Source organism: Otolemur garnettii, unplaced genomic scaffold (genome assembly GCF_000181295.1).
Source record: "Otolemur garnettii isolate 467f Iridium unplaced genomic scaffold, OtoGar3 scaffold00040, whole genome shotgun sequence".
In the NCBI taxonomy this organism is placed as follows: domain Eukaryota; kingdom Metazoa; phylum Chordata; class Mammalia; order Primates; family Galagidae; genus Otolemur; species Otolemur garnettii.
The window spans coordinates 7439659-7467304 of NW_003852435.1; the positions used below are offsets into that span (position 1 = coordinate 7439659).

Sequence of the window (27646 nt, forward strand, 5' to 3'; positions counted from 1 at the left end):
ATTTATAAAAGGATTAAATATGTAAAGTATCATTAGAGAGAGGAGGGAGGGGTAGGGGAAAGGGAGAGCAGAGAGAGAGAGAAGGAGGGAGGGGTGGGGGAAAGGGAGAATAGAGAGAGAGAGGGGAAGGGTGGGGGAAAGGGAGAGCAGAGAGAGAGGGAAGGGTGGGGGAAAGGGAGAGCAGAGAGAGGAGGGAGGGGTGAGGGAAAGGGAGAACAGAGAGAGAAAGGAGGGAGGGGTGGCGGAGGGGAGGGAGGGAAGAGCACAGAGAGGGAGGAAGGGAGGGGCATGTGGAGTCATGGTGTGTGGCACACCTTTTGGAGGCAGTACACAATTATAAGAGGGACTTTAACAAATGCAATCATTGTAACCTTGTTCTCTGTACCCTCAATGAATCCCCAACAGTTAAAAAAAAAAAAAGAAAGAAATTAAATGTATTCATATCAAAAGCAGTTTAAAATGGTCATTGAACAAAAAACATTCAACTCATCTATTATTTCCAAAAAGGCAAAATCCAGGTCCATCTAAGTAGATGACACCAAAAAATCAAGATAAAAACCAAAGAACACTCATAGACCTATCCACCAATAACAATGAATATCACTACATGTAAATACACAGGATAAAGCCAAATAAAAATTTCAAAAAGTATATAACAAAAATGTTACACAAATGACCACAATCTCAATCCTGACACAATCTTGTAATGATGGTAAAATCCCCTTTTAAACAATTTTAATAATAAATAAGTACAGGAGTTTGCAAACATGGGGCAAAGCAGATAGTTATATTGAGAACAACAGTCTCAAGAACACTGCCTTCATGGAAACTACATCTAGAACCAAGACCCAAAGGCCTGGGAGCTTAAACTGGTGAGGAAGAAATCACTAGGTGAGCATTAAATTTAAAAGCTGAAGGAGTAGGGCGGCGCCTGTGTCTCAAAGGAGTAGGGCAGCGGCCCCATATGCTGGAGATGGCGAGTTCAAACCCAGCCCCAGCCAAAAACCACAAAAAAAAAAAAAAAAGAAAGAAAGAAAAAGAAAAATGGTTGAAAGATAAAAGAAAATAAACAAACGTAATAGCTGATAATCAAAAGAAAACCAAAATAGGTAAACAGCCCTGCCTCCCTGATGTCACTCTGGTAATGCCACAAAACAATAGCACCACCTAAGCATACTCTGGGGCAGTTGTGCTTTTCAAACTATTTTGATGCCAGACATAACCATATATCCTCTTAGAGCACAGAGAAGAGATAAAAGTCCTAAGTGAGATCCAAGCTCTGCAGCGCTACAGATCCAAACTGTTGATAGAAAACAACAGTCTTGAATTCTCAGGAACTCAAACAGCATCAAACACTCAGAGGTTGACAGTACCGACCATACACAAATCCAAAAAATGTATCAGGTTTACTTTAAAATACATAGAAGTCAGTTACATTTTGGCATAGGAATATACTATTTTCATTAGAGTACCGATGATACTTTAAATCTTATTTAGCTAGTATTAGTTAGCATTTATAAAAGGATTAAATATGTAAAGTATCATTTTATTTTTAATAAAATATCAGAAAGAAACAAAGCAAGCATCAATACAGGTTAGTCAACTCATATTTTAGAATATCAATGAGGGCAGCGCCTGTGGCTCAAAAGGGTAGGGCGCTGGTCCCATATGCCAGAGGTGGCAGGTTCAAACCCAGCCCAGGCCAAAAACTGCAAAAAATAAAAAAAATAAAAAAAAATAAAGAATATCAATGAGACTTCCAGCCACGATAAAAGAAGGTTGACCCATTTCCCTTAGTCATCCCAAAGAACCTACAGTTTTTTTTTTTTTAATTTCAGATTAATATGTACAAACGATTAGGTTACAATGTCTGTTTGTTAGCTACAGTCCCTTTATAGCTGTGCCCCTCACCCAGAAGGTGTGCCATATACCTTTACATTGTGCCCACTAGGGGTAGCACACCAATCCCCTCTCTCCTCCGCCCTTCCCCGACTTGAATTGAGTTTTCTCTCGTGTGTGTTAGTTCATATACTGGCTTGAGATTAATAAAGTGCATCACTTGAGTTATCCTCTCTTGTTAGGACCATCAAAAAAGCCATTGAGTTACACCTTCTAACACATCCAGAGGGCACAATTTAAATGAAGCTTGTCTAATCAATTCATCTACCTGAAATTAAGTAGTAAGACACACACACATTACCCACAGTATTTGAGATCAAAACTTCAGCAAACGTAAATTGTTGGCAACAAAAAAAATTTAGACCCAAAAGATCGTGGCTTCCCTCCTGAACAGTATAATAAGGATGGAAAAGTGTAATAAGGATACGGGGCTTGAGCATACACTATGGGCAGGGATTGGCTAGGAGTTTTACTCGTGATAACGTATTTCACCTTCATAACGACACAATGAATTCGGTGTAATATCTGTAAAAAGCTACATTATAATGTAGATGAGGCAGAGAAAGGATAAATAATTTGTTAAATTCATATGGCTGGTACATGATCAAACTTGAAAAGGCATTTGTCTAGCTTTTCTGATTGACACAGGGCAATATTAAACACAACTGTGTTATGAGGGTAATCTGTAGCTACTTAAACCCTGATAAAAGCAATGTTGAGTGCCCTTCATGTAACTTATAAAAAGAAAATTATCAACATCAATTCCATAGTCTAAGGAATAACCAGAAAGTATTATCCATCACATGATAAGCCACTAATTTTTCAGGTGGTTTGCACTTTATTCTGATCAAAGGTGGTAAACATGAAGCCACTAGGGCTTAAAAAGTAATAATAATATCATTTACTATCATCTATACCTAATGTACGCCCAGAGGAACCAACATATTCTTTTGTTTTTTTAGTCACCCTCGGTAGAGTGACGTAGCATCACAGCTCACAGTAACCTCCAGCTCTTGGGCTTAGGTGACTCTCTTGCCTCAGCCTCCTGAGTAGCTAGGACTACAGGCGCCTGCCATGCTGCCCGGCTATTTTTTTGTTGCAGTTTGGCAGGGACCAGATTCGAACCCTCCATGCTCGGTATCTGGGGCCGATGCCCTACTCACTGAGCCACAGGCGCCGCCCAGGAAACAACATAGTCTATGTGTCAATATTATGACAAATAAAAATCATTTGCTTTTCCAAATCAATTATCAGGTAGATTTCACAACGAATAGATTTTTATTAAGAAAGAAAACATTAGAATATAACTTCCTCTTACCTTATGAAATAATCATTTCGAATCAACAAAAGATGCTGAAGAATAGAAATAAAATATCCTTCTGCCCTAGTTTCCTTAACTGTGTTCCACACCATGTTGTAAACATCACATGCTTCAGTGAGTTGATTAAGGAATATATGGACTTATACATACTCTACACTGTACAATTACGAATGTGACAAAATCTACTCTGTAAGGCTCTGAAACCCTAAAACAAATGAACATTTTATATATTCAACAAGAAACATGGGTATTTAGGATTAAGGGTAATGGAAAAACTCTGGAAAAGGCAACTTGACCTGATACTTCCTGGCTTCCCTTCTATATGAACAACTCCAAATAATCTGCTTCTCTCCTAAGTAAAGATGTTGCTGGGGCAAAGGTAGTAGGCAGCTGGTTGTGAACACTGTACTCAGTTCTAAGGGTACCCAAAGCAATGGAGCAGGTACCAGGCCTGATCTGTCATGCAAAAGCCCCAGATGGACTAGGAAACTGCTGAATCTGAAGAGCACACACAAAGAATTATCATGGGGCCCGTGTAAGCATGAAGCAAGGTATAGGGAAGAGGCCAGTGGACTGAGGTTACCCTATCCCTAAAGCTGCAAATCACTGGGTGGGAGAGGAGGTGCCAAATATTTTTAATAAAAAAATTTTTTTAAATAGATTGCACATAGAACAGAATCTGTTTGTTAGTTGTAATATCCACACACGTACGTATGTATTCATAAAAATATGCATTAAACTAAATAAAATTTTTCTGATCCAGAAAGCATGGATTTCCTATGATCTGTGTAGAAGTGAGTTAAAAATTTCAGGGGATGCAGTTAGTTTAGATTTAGCAATAATTTTACACATTATTTGACTGGACTTCTGAACAAAAGGATATTTAAGTTCAGCTCTAATATCTTGGAAGCGGTGGGAGAACTCAATCAAATCTTCTTCCTTGTGCTCGTCAAACACTTTAAGTTGGATATCCAGGCCATCATTCTTAATGCGTCTTAAATTCTGGAGATAGTCAATAGAAATTATGATGAATGATTTTGTTTTTAATTATGTAAAAGAATTAATGAAAAACATATAAACAATAAATCAACCATTCAACTTGATTTATAGCATTCAAACATTTAAAGCGTTAAATAATACTCAAATCTTATCATTTATATCACAAAAATAGGTTTTTATACTCAAGCCTTTTCCCACAGATAAATTATTCTTGAAGGTAATTTATCTAAATTTCCCCCCACTCAAGTACTCTTCTAATTTAAATATTAATAAGAAGTCTGCAGGGCACTTACTGGCAATATCTCTTTCAATCCACAACGCATAAATTCATTTCTGATGTGAAGTCTGAAGTCCAAATCCTCAGGAGACGTAACAAGGGCATTGATGAGCTGCATACAAGCTACCTACAACAGATCGTGCAGTGAGACTTTTACTGGATTCCCAACATTAAAGAAAGAATAACAAAACTGAAACATCAAGGTTTTGTTCTAAGCATTATCAACTATCTTTCCTATTGAAACAATCATCTGTAAGTAAAATACCTTCACCAGCTATAAATTAAGAAATATAATTATGTGAGGGTTTCTGAGGTGAAGGAGATGGAGAAATATTAGCCACTGGTACCATTTCATAAAGAAAAATCCACTCATAAACAAGAGTTAAGTTCTTACCCAGTAATATCATTCTGCACACATACAATAGAAATTGAACATAACCCAGTTGAAAGCTATAAATATCTATTGGATAAATAACATATAAAATAATTTTCCATTTGTCAAGAAAAACTTAAAGACCCAACTACTTCAAGGTCTACAAGGGTCTTAAATCTGGTTAATAGGGTTGTTATATCCATAATTTATATAATGAAACACGCATAATTAATTTCTAGGCATTAATTTATCGGGGAATTGTTCTTGCTTTGGCAAAAATTCAAAATTACTCTATGCTATGTATTAGCCAGAAATAAATTATACAGCTCACTAACTTTCTTAGTATTTAGCTAAATAAGTTTTTAAATCACAAAATTTTTCAGTTTATAGTTTAATACTTAAACTTTCAACTTCTTCATTTTTTCATCCATGGCTGAAACACATACATCTTTCATCACCCCAAATCCACAACATGGGAGCAAAAGAGATTCTCTCTAGAGAAGCAAAGTATTCTTTGTTGTTGTTGATAGTATTATTTTTCTGAGCCTGCTATATTCTACCTAAAGTCTGGCAAGATCTACTGGACTACTAATCAATATGTTTAACCTCATGCTGTTCCCTAAATTGTCTTTTCTCCATCCCTTAAGGCAAGGTTTATATGAATTTAAAATACCATTTTAGAATAAGACACCAACAGGAGTCTCAGTTCCTGCTGGTTGAAATATATAGTAATTGTTATATTTGATATCTAAGCATTAAATCTGACCAGCATGCTTCTCCTGTCAAAACTTAAGATTGCTTACAGTGGGGGTGAGGAATGTGCCAGCGGAGAGAAGGAAAAAGAAAAACATACTTCTAAAAGTAAAAAAATAAAAATCAAAACCACGGTCTACCTTTCTAGTACACGTTCGCTCAGCTGTAACCAGTTCATGTCAAAAAGTCAAGTTTAAAATGTTTTCTCTCCATCTCCTGCCATTCATTACCCAGTACCCACAAATTTTTTTCAGCAATGCCACATAATTTTAAAAGATCTCAAAGAATATATACATAAGGCTTCTTTATGTTCGGAGAAACTACGTTAGACTCAGTCACCTAGTTTCGAGAAAAATGCAAATTACAAAAAACTCAAAGTAGTAAAAATAATATAAAAACCACAGCAAATACCACCTAAATGAAAAGCAGATATGTAGACAATAGTAGCATAAAATCGAGCAGAAAAGAGGGAAAGGATAACACAAACTTCTTTTTCCCAGAAATATTCAAAAAGGTAATTTTCTACAGAAGAAAAAATAAGAAATTAAATTGAAATAATGAATTTAAGTTAGATTTATAAAATCGCCTCCCAATTCTAATGGTAATTATCCATTACCATCACCTACAACCTATTTGATTAATTTATACCATATATTTTTCTGTGAATAAATATAAGTATGTACTAAAATATAATATTCCCTCAAAAAAGTTTCTTCCAGGTTTTTAACACATGTGTTGAGATATATGTATTATATGTAATATATATATGTCATATGTAACATATCTATTTGTGTTTTATCCATTGAATTCTTGTCTTTTTGGAAAAACAAGTATAAAATTCAAGGTACACTAATAGGTTTTCATGCCTGAGCCCCATCCACAAAGCCTGTGCAATTTTTTTTTTCAAAGGCCACCAGACCAGATGTATTGTACATGATTCTTTGAAAGAAGATAGACAGTCATCTAACAAACAGAAAAAGAAAGTAGTCTTTAGAAAGTTTGCTCCTGCGCCAACATGCTCATCCTGGATATAAGTAGATGTCTTTATAAGTAAAATAATGGCTATCCTACTCTTCTATAAAAATATATCAGGAACTAAATCCAGATTGAAACCAAGTACCCGTAAAATAAATAAAAATTCTGGGCCTCTATTATCTGGGCCTCTAAGATATAGTATAGACTGCTATTCATCTTCTGTACCCCATAGCAGAAATCTTCTGTCTCTCTCTCTCTCTTTGAACAATCAAATTTCACATTTATCAAGCTAAAATGAGTAAATGATGCTTATAAGAAATATTTTACCTCCAGTATAAAGAAATTTCAAAGATTTTTGAATTCTATGCAATTAATTCAGAATAGAAACTGAACAGACTACATATGCAAACAGTATACATGCAAATAGAGTTCTATAATTTTATTTATACTTCCAATTGAATGTTCTGTAAATGATACAGTTAGGAAGTGAGTTAGAGCTTGAAGTCACTGCATATGCCCCGTACAGACTCAGAGCAATAAACTGAAGGACTCAAGAGCTTACAATCTACATAAATGGAAATACTAAAGAACAAACAAACTTGAATTCTTTTAAATATTATTGAGATACTACCCCTAAGGTGCCATTAAATTCTTCTATGCTCTGCCATGAATTTTTTTTGAAACTGCGATTTTCATATAATATGTTAGGTAGCTTAAAATTGTAGAGCAGTGGCTCTCAACCTGTGGGTCGCAACCCAGAGGAACTGTATTAAAGGGCCACGGCATTAGGAAGGTTGAGAACCACTGCTCTAGTGCATAAGCTCCTTAAGGGCAGGCATGGATTTCATTCACCTTTGCAGTGCCAGTATCTAGCACAGCCCAGTACAAGGTAGTCAGTGAATAATTAACTGATTGATTGGGTAATAATTGGGTAATAATTAACTGATTGATTGGGTAACTGTGAAACTCTGCGGTTACCTTTGTAATATTACTTATCTCTGTAGTTGTCCATTGCAGCATAAAAGAAAAAATGTATTATGTAGATGCAGAAAATCAACAAACACTAAGTTCTAGATAATGTTAATTACTACTTTATAATTAGATGTGCTCTGTAGGACAATGAGTTCACATTAGAATTTTGTTTAACTGTTTCTTTACTGTCTATTAGCATAATAGCATTTACCAATCTATTTTAATATATTTGATGTTTTGATTTATACTTCTATATTAAACCTATTCATGCAAACATCAAAAAAGTAAGTCAAAACAGACAAGAATTAAGAGAAATTGATCTCTACATCCTTCTTAGATGCCCCAAAGGTGATCCCAAACATAAACTCTTTACTAAATTCCTTGTATTCTTCATCATTCAGCCCTTCATTAAATGTAAGAACAATTTACTTAAAATGAAAATAACTTTAGTTAATAGCAATAAGGAAGGAGATATGTAAAACAAAAACAATAAATCAAGATGACCATTCGTTATAGGAAGACCTTTTACTTGGTATGAGCAAAATAAAACCTGGGTGAGTTTTGATAATTAAAAGGAAAGAGAGAACAAAATCAACTAAAGCAAACAAACCTAACTAAATCCAGAAAGGCATTAACTTCTGATTTGTTACAATACGCACTCTGATGGCATATTTGTCTGATTACTGACCGATAAAATTCAAAGTACAGAGAGTGTAACTCAAGTAAGGAAGATCTTTTTCTACTATTTTTAATATTTTAATGAACCTAAACTACATATATTATAAGGGGAACTTCTTGATTATTTAAATTTTTAAAAATACAGTTTTTTTACTTTCTGAGACATGGAAAAGGAAGACCAAGCAAATGTCCAAAGATCTATTTTACAGTTGAATCAAATGAAATCAAGAGATTGAAGAGATTCTTTTTAAAATTAAGAAAAAAAATTGTTTTTGCAGCAGCCATAAAATGAAACCCTCCATCTCTGGCTGCAGGGGACATCAATGACCTGCAGCCCCATCAAAGCATCTAAGCTTAAGCCACACTTCCCTGCTCCCAGTCAATGCCTGAACACAGCAAGTTTACTAAAAACAGGCCTATTCATAAGACACTTTACCTCAAGGATTCCCCAATGACCTCGCCAAGCTCTCCTCAAACATCAGGGTGACCTGAGAGTTTGCTCAACCTTCCTTCCTTCCCTCTCTCCCTCACAGCCACACTGCGTTTGACAGCTCTCCAGCCTCCCCAACTGCTTCCCCGGGTTCCCTCATAAGCATTTTCCCTAGTACCTTCTACATTAAACTTCTTGCTTCTCAGAGGACACAAAGAGCCTTATTTCACAAAGCAAGTTTTAACAAGGGTATCATTTTCATATTGTCTGATTCATAAGCATTTTAACTGAGGCTTAATCAAATTTCCTATTTTTTAAGTATTTAAGAGAACACTTTCACTTTTTCTTATTGTTCTTCATATGTGACCACATCTGTGCTTTCACGTGTTATCATCAGTTGTGGGTTAAGACCACATGTATGCCAGGATACCAAATAGGTATAAGACACAGTTTTCTTCTACTAACAGCTGACATAAAGTTGTGTTCCCTAAGCCTAAGGTTTCTCTCCTAAAACACAACCTACAGCAATGAGCCCTCTTCCCATCACACATAAGTATTACGCTATGGTCACCTGCGCTGGACTCTGTGCTACTCTAAATGCTACGAGGAATAAAGTCCTTTGTTCATGCTTTCTGACAGAACACACGAAGTGTGGCAGAATTACATGTCAGTGTATAAGTGACAAGAAAATCACCCACCCCCCCCCATGTTCTTAACACTTCCATCCATAAACCCATGAGGACTGGATCAGGAAGAAACCAAGGATACCATGCTGTCAGTGCAGGCCTAAGGTCACACATACAGAAGAAAACCCAAACATACTCCCCAGAACTCTGGAATTCCCACATGTTGATTCTTTTCCTGATAAAATATACCCTATGACCAACAGCAATGGTGGGTTCAAAAGACTCTTTGGAATCTAGATAATTCTTTTGATATCCTAGCCAAGTATGGCTCTGACAAGATTAGACAGAAGACACATACAGAAAGGAAGAAAAAAGAAATCAAAATAACAAAAAAGTAAAGTGTGGCAAAAACTGAAGACTAATTAACCCACACTTATTTCAGTCCTTTTCTACCAAGGAAGAACTGGCCAGCATGAGGGGGCAATCAAACACAGGAAGACGGACCCTATGATGGAGGCCGTGGTTCTGCTAGGGTAACAATATACAATGTCTACTGTCCCTAGTGTCTGGAATACTGCCCAGAAGCTCTGGAAAGAGTGTTTCCATTAGAATATTGCTGTGATATGATGTGGTATTTCTTCTTATGAATTACTATGTACCATTCACATATGATTCCCTGGACCTGCCAGAAATTCTACCTGCCCAATACCATTTTCTACTTAAATTACCCAAAGCAGATTATATTTTTGCCTGCAGCTAAAAACCCTACCTGATACATTTGAGAAAAGAAAGTAATGCATGCTTTTTTTAAGTCCTATATTTGTATTTGTACTTTCTTTCCAGATAATAAGATTCTCTAAGGTCTGAGAATAACTTTAAGTTATTTTGGGCACACAGTTTTTCATTTTTTTACTATACTATATCAAATGTATGTTCAATTCTATGATAATCATAGGCAGTCAAATTATCTTTATTATTATGATTGGACTAGGAAAAAGTCCACCAATCCTCCTTTAAAAAGCACTCTTTGGGCACATTAGGTGAGATCCCACCAAATACCCTTCCTCCACTCGCCCTCCTCTATCCCCTCTACCCTCTTTCTTTCTGGACTAGATTTGTGTTTTATCATTCGTCTGAATGTGTAAGTGATCACCTAACGTGCACAACGCAAGGGTACATTTCAAAACAACTGAGAGTAAATTATAAATGTCTTACCACAAAAAATAAGTGAGGTGATGGTTATGTTAATCAGTTTGATTTAAGCATTCCATATTGTATATCAAATCATCACACTGTACTCTATAAATGTACACAATTATGAGTTAATAAAAATTAAGTTAAAAAAATAAAAAGCACTCTTAATAAATATACTTTGCAATATAACAATAAGATTATTTTTATTTTACTATCTCCCATTTTCTCCAATTTAAAAGCAAACAATTAGATTTTTTTAATTCAGCGACAAACAAGTTTTACTTTCAATTTGGTGATCTGATACTATTACCCAGATTAGTACATTTTAATAAATGCAAATTATATAGCTAATGGAGTAAAATGGGCACTTAGAGCAATAGTTTTATGATAAAATTGATAATGAGCTACCTCTGAAATATACTTTATTTGTAGAAAATTCTGAAAGACCCAGAGAAGGAAATATTTTTAGATATTACCAATACTACAGTGTTACTTAATAATGTAAGTATACTTGAAAATAAAGCATAATCAGGAATCTTTAGAAAAGAGAATCTCCTTTTCCTTTTATTTTCCCCTTTGGCCTAAGGTAGCACTCTGGAAAATGGTACCCTTTACTCTTAACCTAAGCTTACCACATGCTAACTATTCCAACACATTAGGCTTAATAACAATGGGAAGCCTTTATTAAAGGTAGCAAAAACCTACAAAAAATGGTTGAATAGGGAAAACAAAAATATAGACAGTCCTTCCCATTGTCTAATCTTAATCAAGAGCATAGAAATTTAACCTGAATATATTAGAAAATGAGAAAAAAATATTAAAAGGATGGTAAAATAACCATTTGCTTTTTGATGAATATTAAGCTTTAAGAACTTTATCAAAACAATTATTTTAGTTTTGTAGGACATCCAAAAATTAACAACACTAATAACTGTGACAGAAAATGCAATTACTTACATCTAAGGCAATTAGTTTCATAAAAGCAAATATGATCACCCACCTATACCTTGGGCAATTTCTCAAAAAATAAATTAAATACATGAAATCCATAACTATCAAAGGACAAAGTTGCTGCTAGCCCCAATCCGCCTCACGTTTATTTACTTAACGCTAAATATGACAAATAGCCATAGTTAAAAAAGCAATCATCTCCACAAATGTCCACAGCATTATTCACAGCAACATAAATGTTTCTAAACTAGACAACTTTTAAACAATGTGGTATAGCCAGGCAGTGGACTTCTTCGCGGCAATAAAAAAAATGCAGCACTAATACATACTCCAACATGGATGAGTCCTGAAAAAGTATGCTAAATGGAAAGAAATGTCTGGAATCTGCAAAACTACAGAAAGCAGATAACTGTTTGTTCCAGGGCAAGGCTGGAGGGAAGAGGGGACTGTGGGTTAGAACTAAGGGGGCAATTAAATGGGGGCAATGAAAATGTTCTAAAAATGATTGTATAAAGGTTACACAACTCTGAATATAAAAAAAACACTGAATTGTGCAATGTCAATAGGTAAATTACATGATATTATTTATTTTATCTGAATAAAATTTAAAAAAAAAAGAAATCACTTCAAAACTGTACCAAATCTTTCCATAAATAGAATAGTTTAAATTTAAGCCTCAGTATCTTCTATAGAAATACTAACCTATATAATTCCCAATTTTCAATTGATAATTCTCTTCCTACAAATATTCACTAGCTAAATATACATTTATCAGAACTATAGAAATGTTACTTTTCCAAAACATAGCACCTTCCATAAAATTAGTAACTACCTATAAAAGAAATGACTTAATTGATCCTAAAATTTGTTAATGTAGTTTGCCTTCAAGTTCATATTGGTTGTTTAATTAGTACTCAATTAATAGTACTCAATAAACATTAATTAGTACTCAATTATTAGTACTCAATTTATTAGTACTCAATAAACATTAAAATCAAATAGATTTACCTTAATGTCTGATAGCCAAAACAAATTTAATATGCCAAATAACCAAGAATTATAAAGCTGTAATAGTCTAAACTTTCCAATTAATGAGTAGCTCGTGTCATTTACAAAACTGGGCTTTGTTCGTATCAAGCCATTCCTCATCCCTTCATTCACAGCTTAAAACATCAAGTGATGTGATATGGTTGTAAATAAAAGGATGGGAGCCTCGTTTTACCAATATTTAAGAAAAATTGTATTCGGAAATAATTACAAATTTATAAAAAATTGCCAAAAACAAAATAAAGTAATTTTTAAACTTTTCTCTGCAAAGGTTTCTTTAGGTTTACTCTTCCATAATTTTGCAGTTAATAGGAAGCCTAGGACCAGGTTCTAGAAAGGAACTAGTTAAAGCACCAGATGACAACATATCAACCATACACAGAAAAAAAACGAAAAGAAAAAGAAAACAAAAAAGAAGAGAAAGAAAGGGATAGGAGACTACGTAGAAGAGAAGAGACAAAAAAAGTGTAATAGAAAAGGGAGCAAAGGAGAAGAGAAATGGGCATAATAGTACTTGAATTAAAAGATCCAGAACACTGGCCAGGTGCCATGGCTCACACCTGTACTGAGGCTGAGGCAGATTGCCGGAGTTCACCAGTTTGAGCCCAGCCTGAGCAAGAGCAAGACCCTCCCCTCACCGCACTCCCCCACCCCTCCATCTATAAAAATACCCAGGCATTGTGGCAGCGCCTATAGTCCCAGTTACTCAGGAGGCTGAGGCAAGAGAATCATTTGAGCCCAAGAATTTTAGGGTACTCTACTGAGGGTGACAAAAGTAAGACTCCATCTCAAAAAAAAAAAAAAAAAAAAATTAAAAATCCCAGAACACCAAGTAACTGCGGCACAGTGTGTATGCCAGGGCCTGAGAACACATCCCAGCCCCAACTCCAGTGTCCTCGCCCAGAATGAGTGAAGAGGGGCTCTTTTCTAGAGGCTCCAGCAGCGTCAACACAATAGGGACCATCTACCCACATCTTCAAACCTGCCTACTGCCAAAGGAAACAAATCACATCAGCAAGGTTCCTCACTACTTATTCATAAACCTCGTCAGCTGAAATGTCGTCACAAATTTATAAATTTCACAGTTCTTCAAATACCATGTTCAATTTTTAATTTTAATTTTTTTAAATTTAAGAATTGGATTTCCTAATCCTACCAGGAAACAATAAAAGGACTATGCCACCCAGAACTTTAAAAAAAACAAACTTTCATTAAGTGTGAAACAGATGTACTTTATATTAGTTTCCAAACTTTGCTACATTAGAATCACTTGAGGATCTTTTTTAGAACTCCCAAAGGCCACATCACAACCACACCAATTAAATTTTAAATGTTGGAGGGTAAAACCCAGTTTTAAAGCAGGTGTTTGTTTTTAAAAGATCCTCAGGTTTGATTAACAATGATATTACAATAATTACACCAATGAAAACCTCATTTTTTAAAGAAAAAAATTAAATGAACATTAGCCATTCACCTCAGATACCAAAACATTAAGTATAGGCTGAACATAGTGGCTCATGCCTATAATCCTAGCACTTTAGGAGGGAGAGGTAAGAAGATCACTTGAGGAAGACCATGGTAAACAAAGCTAGATACCATCCCTACAAAAGTAAAAAAAATTACCCAGGTGTGGTAGTGGGCAGCAGTAGCTCTAGCTCAGGGGTCCTCAAACTTTTTAAACAGGGGGCCAGTTCACTGTCCCTCAGACCATTGGAGGGCCGGACTGCGGGCCCTAGAACGAGTAGGCTGCTAAGCAGGACAGGCAATGGAGGCAAAAACACCCAGCGGGCCAGATAAATGTCCTAAGTGGGCCACATGTGGCTCATGGGCTGTAGTTTGAGGACGCCTGTTCTAGCTACTCAGGAGGTATAGGCAGGATGGAATGCCTGAGCCCAGAAGTTGGCCTGGGAACCACAGTGAGACTCTGCCTCAAAAATAAATAAAAATAAAATGCTTAAGGCTAAGAGTGAATTTTTGGAAGTATGTATTTCTGAAAATATCTATCACCTGGGGTTTTGCTATTACGTGTGTAAACTTGTAACTTTTCAGTTATGAAAAGCAAAACAATGAAAAGGCATAATTTACCTAATTGGCAAAACTTTTTCAAATAACAGTAACAAAATAAACAATTCACAGGACTGTGGTTATATCTTTTATAGGGCAAATCTAGTAATTCCACTGCTAGAAAAGTAAACAAAGGAAATAATCATAGTTGGATCTATAGGAAACGACAACTAGTACAACTTAAAATTTTATGTATTTATTAAAATTGCCATAAAAGAATATTAAATAGCCTGCAGTGCTTTGTAATAGTATTTAAATATAAGCCAGTCACAAAACAGTTAAAAAATAATGTACACAATATGTCACTTAAAATATATTTTATATAAATGAAACTTACTTGCAGTTGAACTGAATTGTGTCGAAGGCCTTCCACAATAGAAAAAAACCGGTCAATTTTTCTCTCTTCGCCAGCTGAAGTTAAAGCTTCTAAAACGTCTTCAAGGCTATGGAAATTTTGAATCTATTATTAAACTATAAGTAGCAAACAACACAAAGGTGTAATATACTTGCTTCATCCTATTAAAGCAGACAATACTCCTAGGCAACCAATAATAAGCAGCTTGCTAAATATATACCATTATCAAGCACTGTTCTACATGTTTTTGTTTTACTTCATTTATACCTGACAATAACCCTGTGAAGACATTCATCATGCACTTATATAATATTTACTACACATCAGGTACAATATGAACCACTTAAAAAGTATTAACGCCAAAGTATAACGACTACATCAGGTAGGTAGTGTTATTAGCTCAGATTAAAGGTTAAGCAACTTGTCCAAGGGCTCACGTAAACTAAACGGTGGAGCAAGGATCTGAACCAAGACCATCTGTGTAGTAAGCACTACATACATGTGTGATTAACTACTGCACTCTAATGTTGCCCACGTTTAAGTAAATGAGGTTATAATGGCAAAAAAGAAAAATAGTAGTTATTATAAATACTCAAATATATAATAATGATGGAAGAACTATACTTCCTCCCCTTTTAAATAGTTATGTTTAGAGTAATCTAGAATACTATCGCTCACGGTTTGTAGACATAGCCATGGAATCCTAAATTTTATTTAAATCATTTTGATACCCATTACGGAGTCAAGAAACAAAAATAATAGGGAAGAAAGAAGAGAAAAAGATAAAAAAGATAAAGGAAATAAGGAAAAAATAAATAAGATAAAGGAAAAAAGATAAAAAAGATAAAGGAAATAAAAGAAAGATAAGAAAAAAGAGGAAAGAAGCGGGCATACTGGAAGAGGAAAGGGAGAACAATACAGGGAAGGAAAAAGAAAAGTCCAAAAAGAGAGAGGAGGAAAAGAAAGGAAGGAAGGAAGGAGGAGGTAGTAAGGAGAGGAAAAGGATGATGAAAGAGAGAAAGGGAAAGAGGCCGGGGGAGCTCAGAAAGTATCCTACATAGCAACATAAAATTCACTGTCAAGATTGTACACTAAATTTTTGAAAGTCCGGAAGCTACGGGCCTGGCTTTACATGTTTGGGACTACAACTGGGCATAGCTAAGCCTCTTCGATTAGCTACTCATGCATATTAGCGGCTAACAGCACCAGCCTCAGCAAGACCTCTGCAAGGCTGATTTTCAAATGAATACAGGAGGTTACACATAGAGGACTCAGCCTGCCCTTACACAAGGAGAACAATAGCTCTTTCAGTTGTTCAGTGTTTACATTATTTTTTTAAAAAAGCATTTTAAATAATTAAGACCTCAATCTTCTTTAAATAAAAATGTTTATCCTAATAATTGTCTTTAATACATAATGGTCTTTGTAACAGTTCTAAGCTGTAAGGTCTTTACAGCTTTCCTATGCAATTATGGTCAAAGACTTGGTACCCTCAACCAGTAAAATATGTTATATATGTTATCCCTTTCTAAATCTGTCACATGTAGATTTTCAAATAGAAGTATGCTTGCTTTTTTACAAGGGGATAGACATGACCAACAATCTGAAATAATTCTATTTTTAAAAAATGAGATAGGAAACAGAACCATTTGCATTACTTTTTCAAGTCTTCATTTATAATTTTTCCTTAGGGCTTAACTTCAGATAAACCTGAGGGGCTGAAGAATTTTTCTTTAGGGCTTAAGTTCAGGTAAACCTGAGGAGCACACGTCCTACTGAAAAATCAGACTGTCATGTGACCAGATTCTTAAGTTCAAAATAGTTTTAACATGACAGTTTTCACAGAAATGCAAACACTTATGTTCAGCCAATAAGAATCTCATCAGCTGCCTAAATATACCTCAATGTCGCGACCCGTCAGGTTCCTATGGCCCTGGTCCCGGTTGGTGCAGGAAGGAACCAGGCGAGAAGGGAATTAGAAGTACAAGCTTGAGGAAGGCGGGCTAGTCCTTACTTTCCAGGTAGCCCCGAGCAACCTCCGCACCAGCCTTTTATTAAAACGGAATGACACAGGTGAAGGGAGTAATTAGCAATGACTACGTGCTGAGGGCATGGGCTCCTTCTCCATAAGGAGCACCTGTGGACAAGTCGCCCAAGAGTCCACCCCTCAGCTGCGAATCATCTTGCTTAGAGGTCATTTGTCTCTTGGCGTCCTCTACACCTCAATATTCATTTATTTAAAGTAAATTCTACTCTAAAGTAGAATAATGAAACATGAGATTACTCCATCCGTATTAAATTATTATATAGTTAGAGAAAAGGTTGAGAACACTCACATGCTTTCCTCCCCTACAATGCACACTGCGGAGAGAAGTTTAACCACATCTGTCATCATGTTCGGGTACTTGGGATCCATGGCTTTGGCCAATAAGGAAAGACTCCTCTCTTCACTCATAATTCTCTCCAAGCCATACTATAAAATTTTGAAAATAAAAAGTTAAACGTTAGGAGTTATTCCGAAAAATATTACCCTGAAAGCAATGTAGTTATTCAAAAGCTTTGATAGAATAATACACTTAAGTGTAAAAATATAAAGACCATGTAATATCTTAAAAAAAAAAATCACAAAGGTATCACTTTATATCAAGAAATATAAAACTAAATCAAATATAGATAATTCCTCAAAGGTGATTTTACAATAACATGACTGATAATATTAAGATAGGTAAGTGTCAACTGGACAAAGAGAGAAGCAGTGAGAAATACAGGACTTCTCAATAAGAATGCACAAAACAAACAGCCAGCTATCAAACCAGACGCTGACAGCATGAATACCTCTCTCCTGGGATGAATGTTGGTAAGAGATATCTTACCACAAGTAAACATATAGATTAGCACTGTCGAAGAGAAATGCAATGGGTAACACGTAATTAATGTTAAGCAAGTAAAACTAGTTTCAGTAAAATTAATCAAATATATCCAAAATATCATTTCAACTGTGCCCAAGATGAAACATTCATTGATGATATTTCATTTGTTCTTCTTCCTGAGTATTTGGAATGTGGTATTTCACGCTTATAGAACTTCTCAATTCAGACCAGCCACTTCTCAAGTGCTCAAACGCCACACACACCTACCACATTATACACCACAGGCCTAGCTATTAGCATTTACTTCATAAATGGGCAAGAGGTGAAGGATGATTTGGGCAGATAACATGGAGAAACTAGCATAATGTATTCTAATCAGAATAATTTATCATCGGCAAAGCAATGCAACTGTAAACTCATTATTTAAATGGGATGATTTAGGATAAGAATAAAGTTTGTTTGCTACCACCAGGATGTCACATTCAATTAGAAGATAAGGAGTTATGTTAATGATGTATCTGTGAATGATAACTATCAGAATATAGAGAATGAAAAGAAGCAATAAAATAATGCTATTTACCTATCATGCATCCCAGGGGATCCTTCTGAAGAGTGAGAAATTGGTTAACCAGAGTTACTATCAAGCACTAAAAAGGGCCTTAATCCCAATTACTGACCTTGAACTAGGATTTAAACTCAAATTCAGCACTACATGTAAGCAAAGCTGAAATCTGCAACAAGCTTAGACCCAAATGCTTTCTTATAAAATCCTATTTATAACTTCTCTATATCGTATATGGCATTTATGCAAATAAAATTTTCACAGTGCTGAAATACTGCATTTGCTTTAAACCACTATCCGAGGAACACAGGTACAATGGAGAAGTACAAAAGCAAAGGGCAGGGACCCCAAGATATGACTTTTGGAGAGACTTCTCTGTCTTGTTGGTGAGAGAGACATGTTTACAACCAGACAGCTAAACAGTCAGGAAATACTTACTTTTCTGATGCCCTGGGCAGTTACATAAATGGAAACAAAGAATAAAAATGTAAGCATAGGGCCAGAAACAATAAGATGGCTTGACATTCCAGGGAATGGTCAGCAGCTTATAAAGTACTACCTAGATTCAACTCCGAAAGTCAATCAAGGATTACCAACTACCAAAAGCTAGCTCTGTCCTAATAAAGCTGAGGACTGAGTTAAACTTGCTTTTAGCATTTTTCCTTTCCTACCCACCTGGCTGTCCTTAGCTAGCATCCACCCTCCTAGAATCAGAATCCTGTGACTCCTCAAGCCATCCAACGCAGCTCAGGCTCATTTTCTCTAAGTAATGCTACGCACCTTTTCAGCCAAGCCCTCAGGCCCAAACCATCTTGTTGTGAAAGGTGGAATATGAGCATTCTTCAATTTCATGGTTCTGACCATCATCTAGGGAACCCTGACCATCACGGACAGCATTGTCTGCTTTTGCTAATGCAAAAATGTATAGTGCTTATTTTAAGACTAGAATGAGGCCAGACTACCACAACTTAGTATCTATAACTAAATACAGAATTGATATTTGTGTAGAAGTTACTTTCATTCAGTCATTTAAAAAACAAAGCAAAACCAAATAGATAGCATGTGCTGGGTGTGAGAAACAGTCAACTTACCAGGGCTAGCATTAAAGTGCATTTAATGAAGGCTATTATATGCTAGAGAGACTTGACAAATTTTGAAAGGTCTAAGGATGTATCTTTCCTGAATGTCAAGGACCCACTCTGGGTATTATGATAGCTGGTCTGTTCTAAACTGAGGACCAAAGCCAAGTTCTGTTTACATTCTACACAAGACCTATTATTACCTAATAGATGGAATTTCAGGTCATTAAAGATGATATTTTAGGTAAAGGAAGGTCAAGATGCTAAATCTCTTTACAGACTGCCCAACATGTAGGCCCGCACTCCATGAATACTGGTGCTGAGCTACTATCCACGGTAAGTTAACCCCAGCAGCAGAGAGAACGTGGATAAAGAGGCTGGCTCCAGGAAAAAAACACCCCCACTTTGGGTGCACATTTTAAAGCCACGCACACAAAGTTAACTGCCCAAAATGAAACCCGTTCAATTACCTCAAAATTTAAATAGAGTAACCCTTCATCCTATCTTTTATTATCTTCCTCCGAGACAATTAAAATCTTCCATTTTAATTTTTTTGTCTAATTTATTGTCATAAGAAATTCACATTCTTGTGATGTTACCAAATTTGCAGATTATGTTAATTATATAATTAATTATTGGTACCAAGTAAAGTACCACCGTTTTTAAGTCTTAAAGCCTTCATTGCTTCACTCAGTGAACTCGAATAAAGACTACACTATGAAGGTTAGCAAATTTTGTACTTAGAAATATGATCAAATAAAATTAAGAAAACCATCAGTCTTTAAGGAAAAACAACTTTACCAAGAATTTCACATCTTACTAAGTTTACTATTTAGACACTATAATACTGAGTACATCAGTAATTTAACTTTTTGTTCTTATTATCACATAAAATAGCACCAGATGTAAGTGGCAACATTTTATACTCCATATATGTAATCTATAAGCAACAAAACCTATTAATATAAAAGAATAAATAATATGTTTACTATACATTAGAATATAATAAAGTTACTTCTCCAATTCAATCTCAAACCAAGTAGGAATATTATCCTCATAGACCACCTCACTTTAGCCATGACCCTCTTCCTGAACACAATCATGAGCCACAGGCCCTTTTGGTGTGAAAAAATGTTCCTCGGTTTTCTCTACTCTCTGCCTTTCCAACACAATGAGATTTCCAATTTCTATATTTTCACTTTAGACGGGGCCTTCTAAATGAGTTCTATGCACTATCAGCAGTTTGATTCTCTGATTCATTTACACCTAGAACAGATTATTTAAAATTCTACTTAATATAACTAAAATCTAATTCTCAAAGAACACTCAGTTCAGTATAGAAATGAATTATGATTTCTACATCAGATATTTTCCTTGAAAATTAAATCTGATTGGAGGGATAGGAACAAAAATGGTTAACACTAGAAAACTTAGCTCCAGAAAATGCTTTAAAATACATAAATAATTTGATAAGGCAGAAATGAATAGAAACTATAAATATTTATATTTAGCAAAAAGAGATGTAAGCAATAATAATTTAAATACTAGTACTTAAGTGTGTAGCCCTCTGAAAGTTTATCTTTATAAGTGAGAATAAAGCAAAATATTAAAATTAATCAGAAATATACAGAAGAGTTTGCTATAAAACAAAAATCATCCCACCACCACAGGTAAATTTCTTTCCTTGATGTCTAACCAACTTAAACACCTATCATCACTTCACACGTCAGGAGGCAGATGTGTTTAGATGTTGGAGCTAAAGAAATGGCTTGGGAAGTGTTAATTTCTGCACTTGACTGTAAAAGCAAACAAAACTGTCATATAAATCTAACTTCCGTAAAGAACTTAAAAAATTTTTCCCTTCTAATGTAATCTCCTTATGCAAATTGTATGGATCTTCTAGATTAAGCTTTATCTCAGTATTATTTGGGTTAAACATTGTTATTGCCTTTGTGGGACCAACTTATATCTATTTACATTTTCATTATAGATTTTACTGTAGATTCTAAAGTCCCAGAATAAAAGAACTAAGTCTTTCCAGTTTGAATCTTTGGTAATAATTATCAATACAGACTATATTTAATACTCGTGTATGATTTTAAAGTTGACCCATACTTTTGAAAATAAAAGAAAGAAGAATGGAGGGGGAAAAGGCTAGGAAGAATAGGAGGACAAAAACAGGAGAGACATGTAAGGCAGGGGGGAAAGGGGAAGGGAGGACAGAGAAAGAGAGAAACAGTTAATCTAAACATAGAAACAGATCCCTCATTCCTAAATTTCTCTTCTTGCAAAACAGTTGAGTCTAAAACTAATAAAGTTCGTTATTTTTTCCATCATGTAGTGAAAAGCACATCAGAGTGATACATTATCACTTTAGTGCAAATAAAAATCATATATTAGAAAATTAGCAATGGATAAATGGTAATTACCTATTGTACATACCTGTGTATTCATCAAAGCTTTTAGACACTGTATAACTTTGTGTTGATTTTTCTTTACAAGTTTTTCTTGCCTGTAATGACATAAAAGATATCAGTGTTGGAATTAAAATTTAACATACACAGGCTAATTGAAAATAACTATTAGCAATACTTACATTTTTCCACTAATCAGTTTTTCTAAAATGTCTAGTAATAATCCGAGCCCCTCATGTCCAAAGCTTTCCACCCAACTGAAAAACAAGGAAAAGACTCATTATACATTTTCCGTATTCTAGTTTGAATTATCATGATAATGGTATATGCTCACAGGTATCTTACACTTTGTTATATTCATAATTCTAGCTACAATGTAAGACTGACATAATATAGAAAATCATTCATGATCCATAATACTAGCAGTGAAAGCAGGAACAAAGCTGGAATAAGGCTAGAGTGTGCTAAACTCAGCTAATGCTGGCTTGTGGGAGCTCATTAGGATCCTCTCTTCCATGCTCCACATTCAGAGATCCATGTCATTTACCCTGAAATCTACCAAGTGAAAGTATTTACATCACAAAAATTGGCAAATGCCACCAGTCAGAGCTTCCCCACCCATCCACACAGTGCTGCCTGTAAAACATCGTACCAGCATACCACTGGATAAGCCCCATGTCAGACTATTCCAAACAGTAGAGATTGGGTTGATAACCAAAGAATCAATATAATATTTAAATGTAAAAAGAAAGCCTATGAAAGTTCTTATTGAAAAGGCTATATGGCTCGGCGCCTGTGGCTCAAGTGGCTAAGGCGCCAGCCACATACACCTAAGGTGGCAGGTTCAAATCCCGCCCAGGCCCGCCAAACAACAATGATGGCTGCAATGGAAAAATAGCTGGGTGTTGTAGCAGGTGCCTGTAGTCCCAACTACTTGGGAGGCTGAGGCAGAAGACTCACTTGAGCCCAAGAGTTGGAGGTTGCTGTGAGCTGTGATGCCACAGCACTCTACCCAGGGGGACAGCTTGAGGCTCTGTCTCAAAAAAAAAAGAAAAGAAAAGAAACGCCTGTATGATAAGTATGTATATAATATCTCCCTGTTTTCTTAAAAATTTGCAAGGCCAAATTGCGAATAAAGATCTATGGAGGGATTAGTATAAAGAAAAAGATTACTTGTAAAAATTAATTAAAATAATGGAAAGAGATCCTTTAGAACTTTCCAAACAGAAATGTTAAGAATTTCTTAAGTTTCAAAGTCCAGTTGTTTAAAAAAAAAAAAAAAAGAAAGAAAGAAAGAAAGAAAAAGAAATCTCTAGTATTGTTTTTTAAATGAGTATTTCCATCTTGACCAAACCACACCTGTACTATTTACATAATTAGGATAGCACAGTCACTAGATAAAAGCTTGCTAGTATAAACAGATGACGTTTTTCAGTAAAGATTGTGAAATACCAATAATGAAGATAATGGTAATAGGGCTACTGTGGTGGCTCACGCCTGTAATTCCATCACTCTGGGAGGCCCAGGCAGGCGGATGGCCTAAGCTCATGAGTTCATGACCAGCCTGAGCAAGAACTCATCTCTAAACAAAATAGAAAGGCATTGTGGTGGGAGCCTGTAGTACCAGCTACTTAGGAAGCTGAGGCAAGAGAATCCCTTGAGCCCGGAAGTCTGAGGTTGCTATGAGCTATGATGCCACATCACTCTACTGGGGGTGACAAAGTGAGACTCTGCCACACACACACACAGAGAAGTAATAATCATCTCCAAAAAATAGGGGGAAAAGATATATAACATGTGTATGTATATTTCTTTTCATACATATGTTTTCATGTGTGATTTTATATATGTGTACTATTAGAACAATAAGATGTTAAAATTTTTTCAAGTAACCAAAAACAGAACATTATGAATAAAAACAAGTTTAAGTCATATACCAGAAAATAATGCCATGTTCTTAAGATATAACATTTCCAGTAAAAACCAAATGCAACATATTTACATAAAAAAGTACTAATATTGTTTAAAATACATCTTTTTCACTTGCACATTTTTGTGAACACAATTGGGTTTCCTATAAATATTCAGAATTTCTAATTTTACAAATTGAAAACAAATTTGCCACTTGGACTGGTAGCCCCTTGTCAGACAGTGTTTTATTCATCTATTTCTTTCCACCGAAAGCCATGGAATAACTAATTCTAAAATGTACTTAAACAGGAAAGACATTCAGTAAAAGACTGAAGATTGGGATTATAGTTAAGGTAAGGGGAGAAAGTTAAATATAAGTTGCTGCTTTCAAATCAGGATTCTACTTTAAAAGTGAAGGAAGGGTTTACTCTCCTCTGTCAGTAACAGACAGATTACCTGAAGGCACTTTACATCTTGCTTTCATGTTCCATGGAAATACCTACAGCATCCTGCTTAACTGTTTGCCTTGTTGACATCCTATTCTGTATTTATTATTCCACATGCAGCAAGGAAACTTGAAATAAAACACGTGAGGAGTAACTTGAGCCTTTTTCTTCGGCTGACCTGGAGATCCCTGGAGAGGGGTTCATCAGGCCCTCCTGTGAGAACTCCACACTGGGCCTTCACTATTTTATTTAAAGTGAATTTTCAACCATCTCTATATTCAAAACCACGTATATAAAGATATTCTAAAGTTAATATAAATGGTTTCGGATTAATCATACTGCTATCACCTTCAATCACTATGGAGAATAAAGTCACTATTCCTAAAATTGCCTTAGACCAAAGTATACAAAGTAATTTTAAATTATGTCACTATAACAGAAAGACTCTGTTACACTTAATATGCTTATGTTATGGCTCACTGTGAAATTTAGGAAGCACATAAATACATATGAATCAGTAAGTTCCCTAATCAGAATAATTAATACTAAAAAAAGCTATTTAAAAGTTATCAACCCTAACCTAATCGTAACTAGAATAGTGGGACCCATAGAAGGTCTCAAATCAACTATTTCTAGATCCACTAGATAACTCTCTTCTAAACAGCAGAATATGAATCATTAAAATGCAATTTACTCCCACTCATATATATTACATAGAAATGAATCCTCTATAAAACAAAACTTATTAAAGTTGCACGTAAAGTGGCATTAAACCAAGTCGTTTTATATATCACAATCTTTTAATTCATTGTGGGAATTAATTTCTTAACAATAAAATCAGAGAGATAGGCAAGAGCCTTCTGAAAATCAGGTTATACTCTGTATTTCATAAAACATGTCAAAAACAAGAAAAGTGGGACAGGGAGAGGGGAGAGGAAGCTGTTTGATAACCAAGGAAACAGTACAATATTTTAACATAAAAGGAAAGCTAATGAAAGTACTTGTTGAAAAGGTAATATTAAGATGCAAATTATGCATAAGACATGTCCTTATTGTCTTAAAATTTGTTCTCTTAAAAATCTGCAAGGCCAATATACCGCTACATGAACACATTAACAGCCAAGTGAGTTGTGGTTTTGAGCCTGGGAGCTCATGAAGCATATATAAGTCATAGTATCTTGACCTAGCTTGACCTAATAAAATACCATGACCCCAAGGAAAAAAAAAATTTTTTTTCCTACTGTGGCAGTCATGTATTAACAAGTGCTCATTCATAAACCCATACTCTCAAGTATTTCATTCTCCCTGCACAACACTACCTGAAGCAATATTATTTTGAAGAACAGGGGTGCAAACATCACTTCCTATCTCTTCTGTAAAGATGTTCAAGATAAAAAGTGAAATTGAGTAAGCAGGTCTGCAGTCTTGACAGAGGTTTATTGAAATCCATAGTTTTCTACAAAAGTGAAAAATTTCTCATCATCGGTGTAAGAAGCAACCTGGAAAAAAATCATCAACTGATCTATATATGATCAATCTTCAGGAAACAAAATCTGCACTATTTGTTCTGTGCCTCTCAGCAGAGTGCCATCAGGCACTATGTGGTTTAACTATAAACTCCATTCATGGATGAATAGGCCCTGGGCAAATGTTTCTTCTTCATGAATAGAAATGACATAGAGATCCGTATGACATTTGTATTGAAAAAATTGCTTTAAAACAGCAAGAAGTGGTTTGCTAAATACTAATTTAACATAAATCTCCCTGTTAAAATTCTGTAACAGGAAATATCAAATTCTTTTAATTGCCTCCAGGAAAATTTCTAAGTATATTACCATTTAGCACTTCCTAAGAGGGGTCTCAATACAGAAGAAAAGAGAGGAAGAAGAAAAAAAACTTAATAAAAAATTTAAAAAGACAGAGGGTGAGGGAGAACAGGCCTCTAGAATTAGAATGTTTAAAGCACCTGTAAATGTTCAAAAGTAGGCTTTGAAATTCAGTTATTGCTTCCAGAGACACAGAATAAAAATTAAAAGTGTATGAAACAGTTTCTAACATGTTGTTGGCTTTAGAAAATCAATGTCGTTAGTACCCTCTCACTCAGCAACAGAGGCAATAAGCAGATCTCAAATTTACCCCCAGGCCAAAAGGAACAAAAGACTATCACGTTTGTTTCCCACAGACTGACCTTGCCACACTGACACTGTCGTTTTTTTAAAGTTACTACTTCCATGCATCATGAATTACCAGACTGGAATAAACCCACCTCATCCTAAGGGCAGCCTTACCTGATACGCCTTTCCTTGAGGATAGGGGCTATTCCTTATCTATCTTACCTGTGCCAGCACATGGGATAGACTAACCACTCAAAAAATAGTTTTATAATGAAACTGAATCACCTTTTGTTGTTATATATAAGGAAAAGGACATTCAGAGAGAAGTTAAGGTCACTTAGAAATACACCCTGCGTCTGCAGACATCCAGGCTTTTGCCCTTACTTTACATACAGACACAAAGAGATGGCATGTTTCATGTACCATTACTGAGCTTATCTCAACTTTCATGCTATCATCAATTCTGATTTCAGAACTGGTCTTTGTCCACACTGAGCAGCAGATGATAAATATCTTAGGAACTGATGGATGGCTGACTCAATGGGTGATGCTTCATTACTGTTAAAACCAAAATGTTCATTAATGAAGTCAGTCAGCGGTAATTAAGGGCTCACTGTATGCTTGATACTGCACTATGTACGAGAATACAAAACCAAATAAAATATTTTTCTGCCCTTGAAAGGATCACAGACTAGTTGTTGAAACAAAAGTAGTTCCATAATATAATAAGTACTTTAAACATGGTGGCATGGTAAAAGATGATACAATATCTACCTCTCCTGGGAACTTCAAATCAGCTGATATCTGACCTTGCGTCTTGGAGATTAAGTTATAGAAAAAAAGAGAGGTTTCTAAGGAGGAAGACGTACACACAAAGATACTAAACATAAAAAATACGGCCTGTACTGAGCCCCACAGGTAGAGACAGCGAAGAGAAAGCCGAACAGGTAAGAAAAGGCTTGATTTTGAAAATGGGTAACAGGAAGACATTAAAGAATTAGGCAGGGTGCTAGGCAGAGTATCCTACATCCCTGGCCACCCAAAGATGTGTACATCCTAACCTCAGAACCAATGGATTTATTACTTCATTTAGCAAAGGAGGAATTAAGTTGCAGATGGAATTACAGTTGCTAGTCAGTTGATCTGAATATAGGGAGATTAGCCTAGATAATCCAAGTAGGTCCAATCTTATCACAGGACTTTTAAAAGCTGACATCCTGGCTCGGCGCCTGTGGCTCAAATGGCTAAGGCACCAGCCACATACACCTAAGGTGGCAGGTTCGAATCCAGCCCGGGCCCGCCAAACAACAATGAAGGCTGCAACCAAAAAAAAAAA

The 27646-nt window shown here is 35.5% G+C and overlaps 1 protein-coding gene across 5 annotated transcripts in view; it reads right to left on the reverse strand.

Moving 5' to 3' along the window:
• DIAPH3 (diaphanous related formin 3) overlaps positions 1–27646 on the reverse strand; it is a 481355-nt gene that overhangs the window by 318921 nt on the left and 134788 nt on the right. For 4 of the 5 annotated variants that reach the window (XM_003790158.2, XM_003790157.2, XM_003790156.2 and 1 more), the window contains 7 exons: positions 22022–22096; positions 21868–21937; positions 17251–17387; positions 14897–15002; positions 4513–4623; positions 4104–4222; positions 3218–3334 (listed from right to left, as the gene is read on the reverse strand). In XM_003790158.2, coding sequence (XP_003790206.2) covers positions 3218–3334; positions 4104–4222; positions 4513–4623; positions 14897–15002; positions 17251–17387; positions 21868–21937; positions 22022–22096 — 735 coding nt within the window. Of the gene's footprint in view, positions 1–3217; positions 3335–4103; positions 4223–4512; positions 4624–14896; positions 15003–17250; positions 17388–19437; positions 19598–21867; positions 21938–22021; positions 22097–27646 lie in introns of those variants that run through there. The other variant, XM_012805378.1, reaches the window with a different exon arrangement.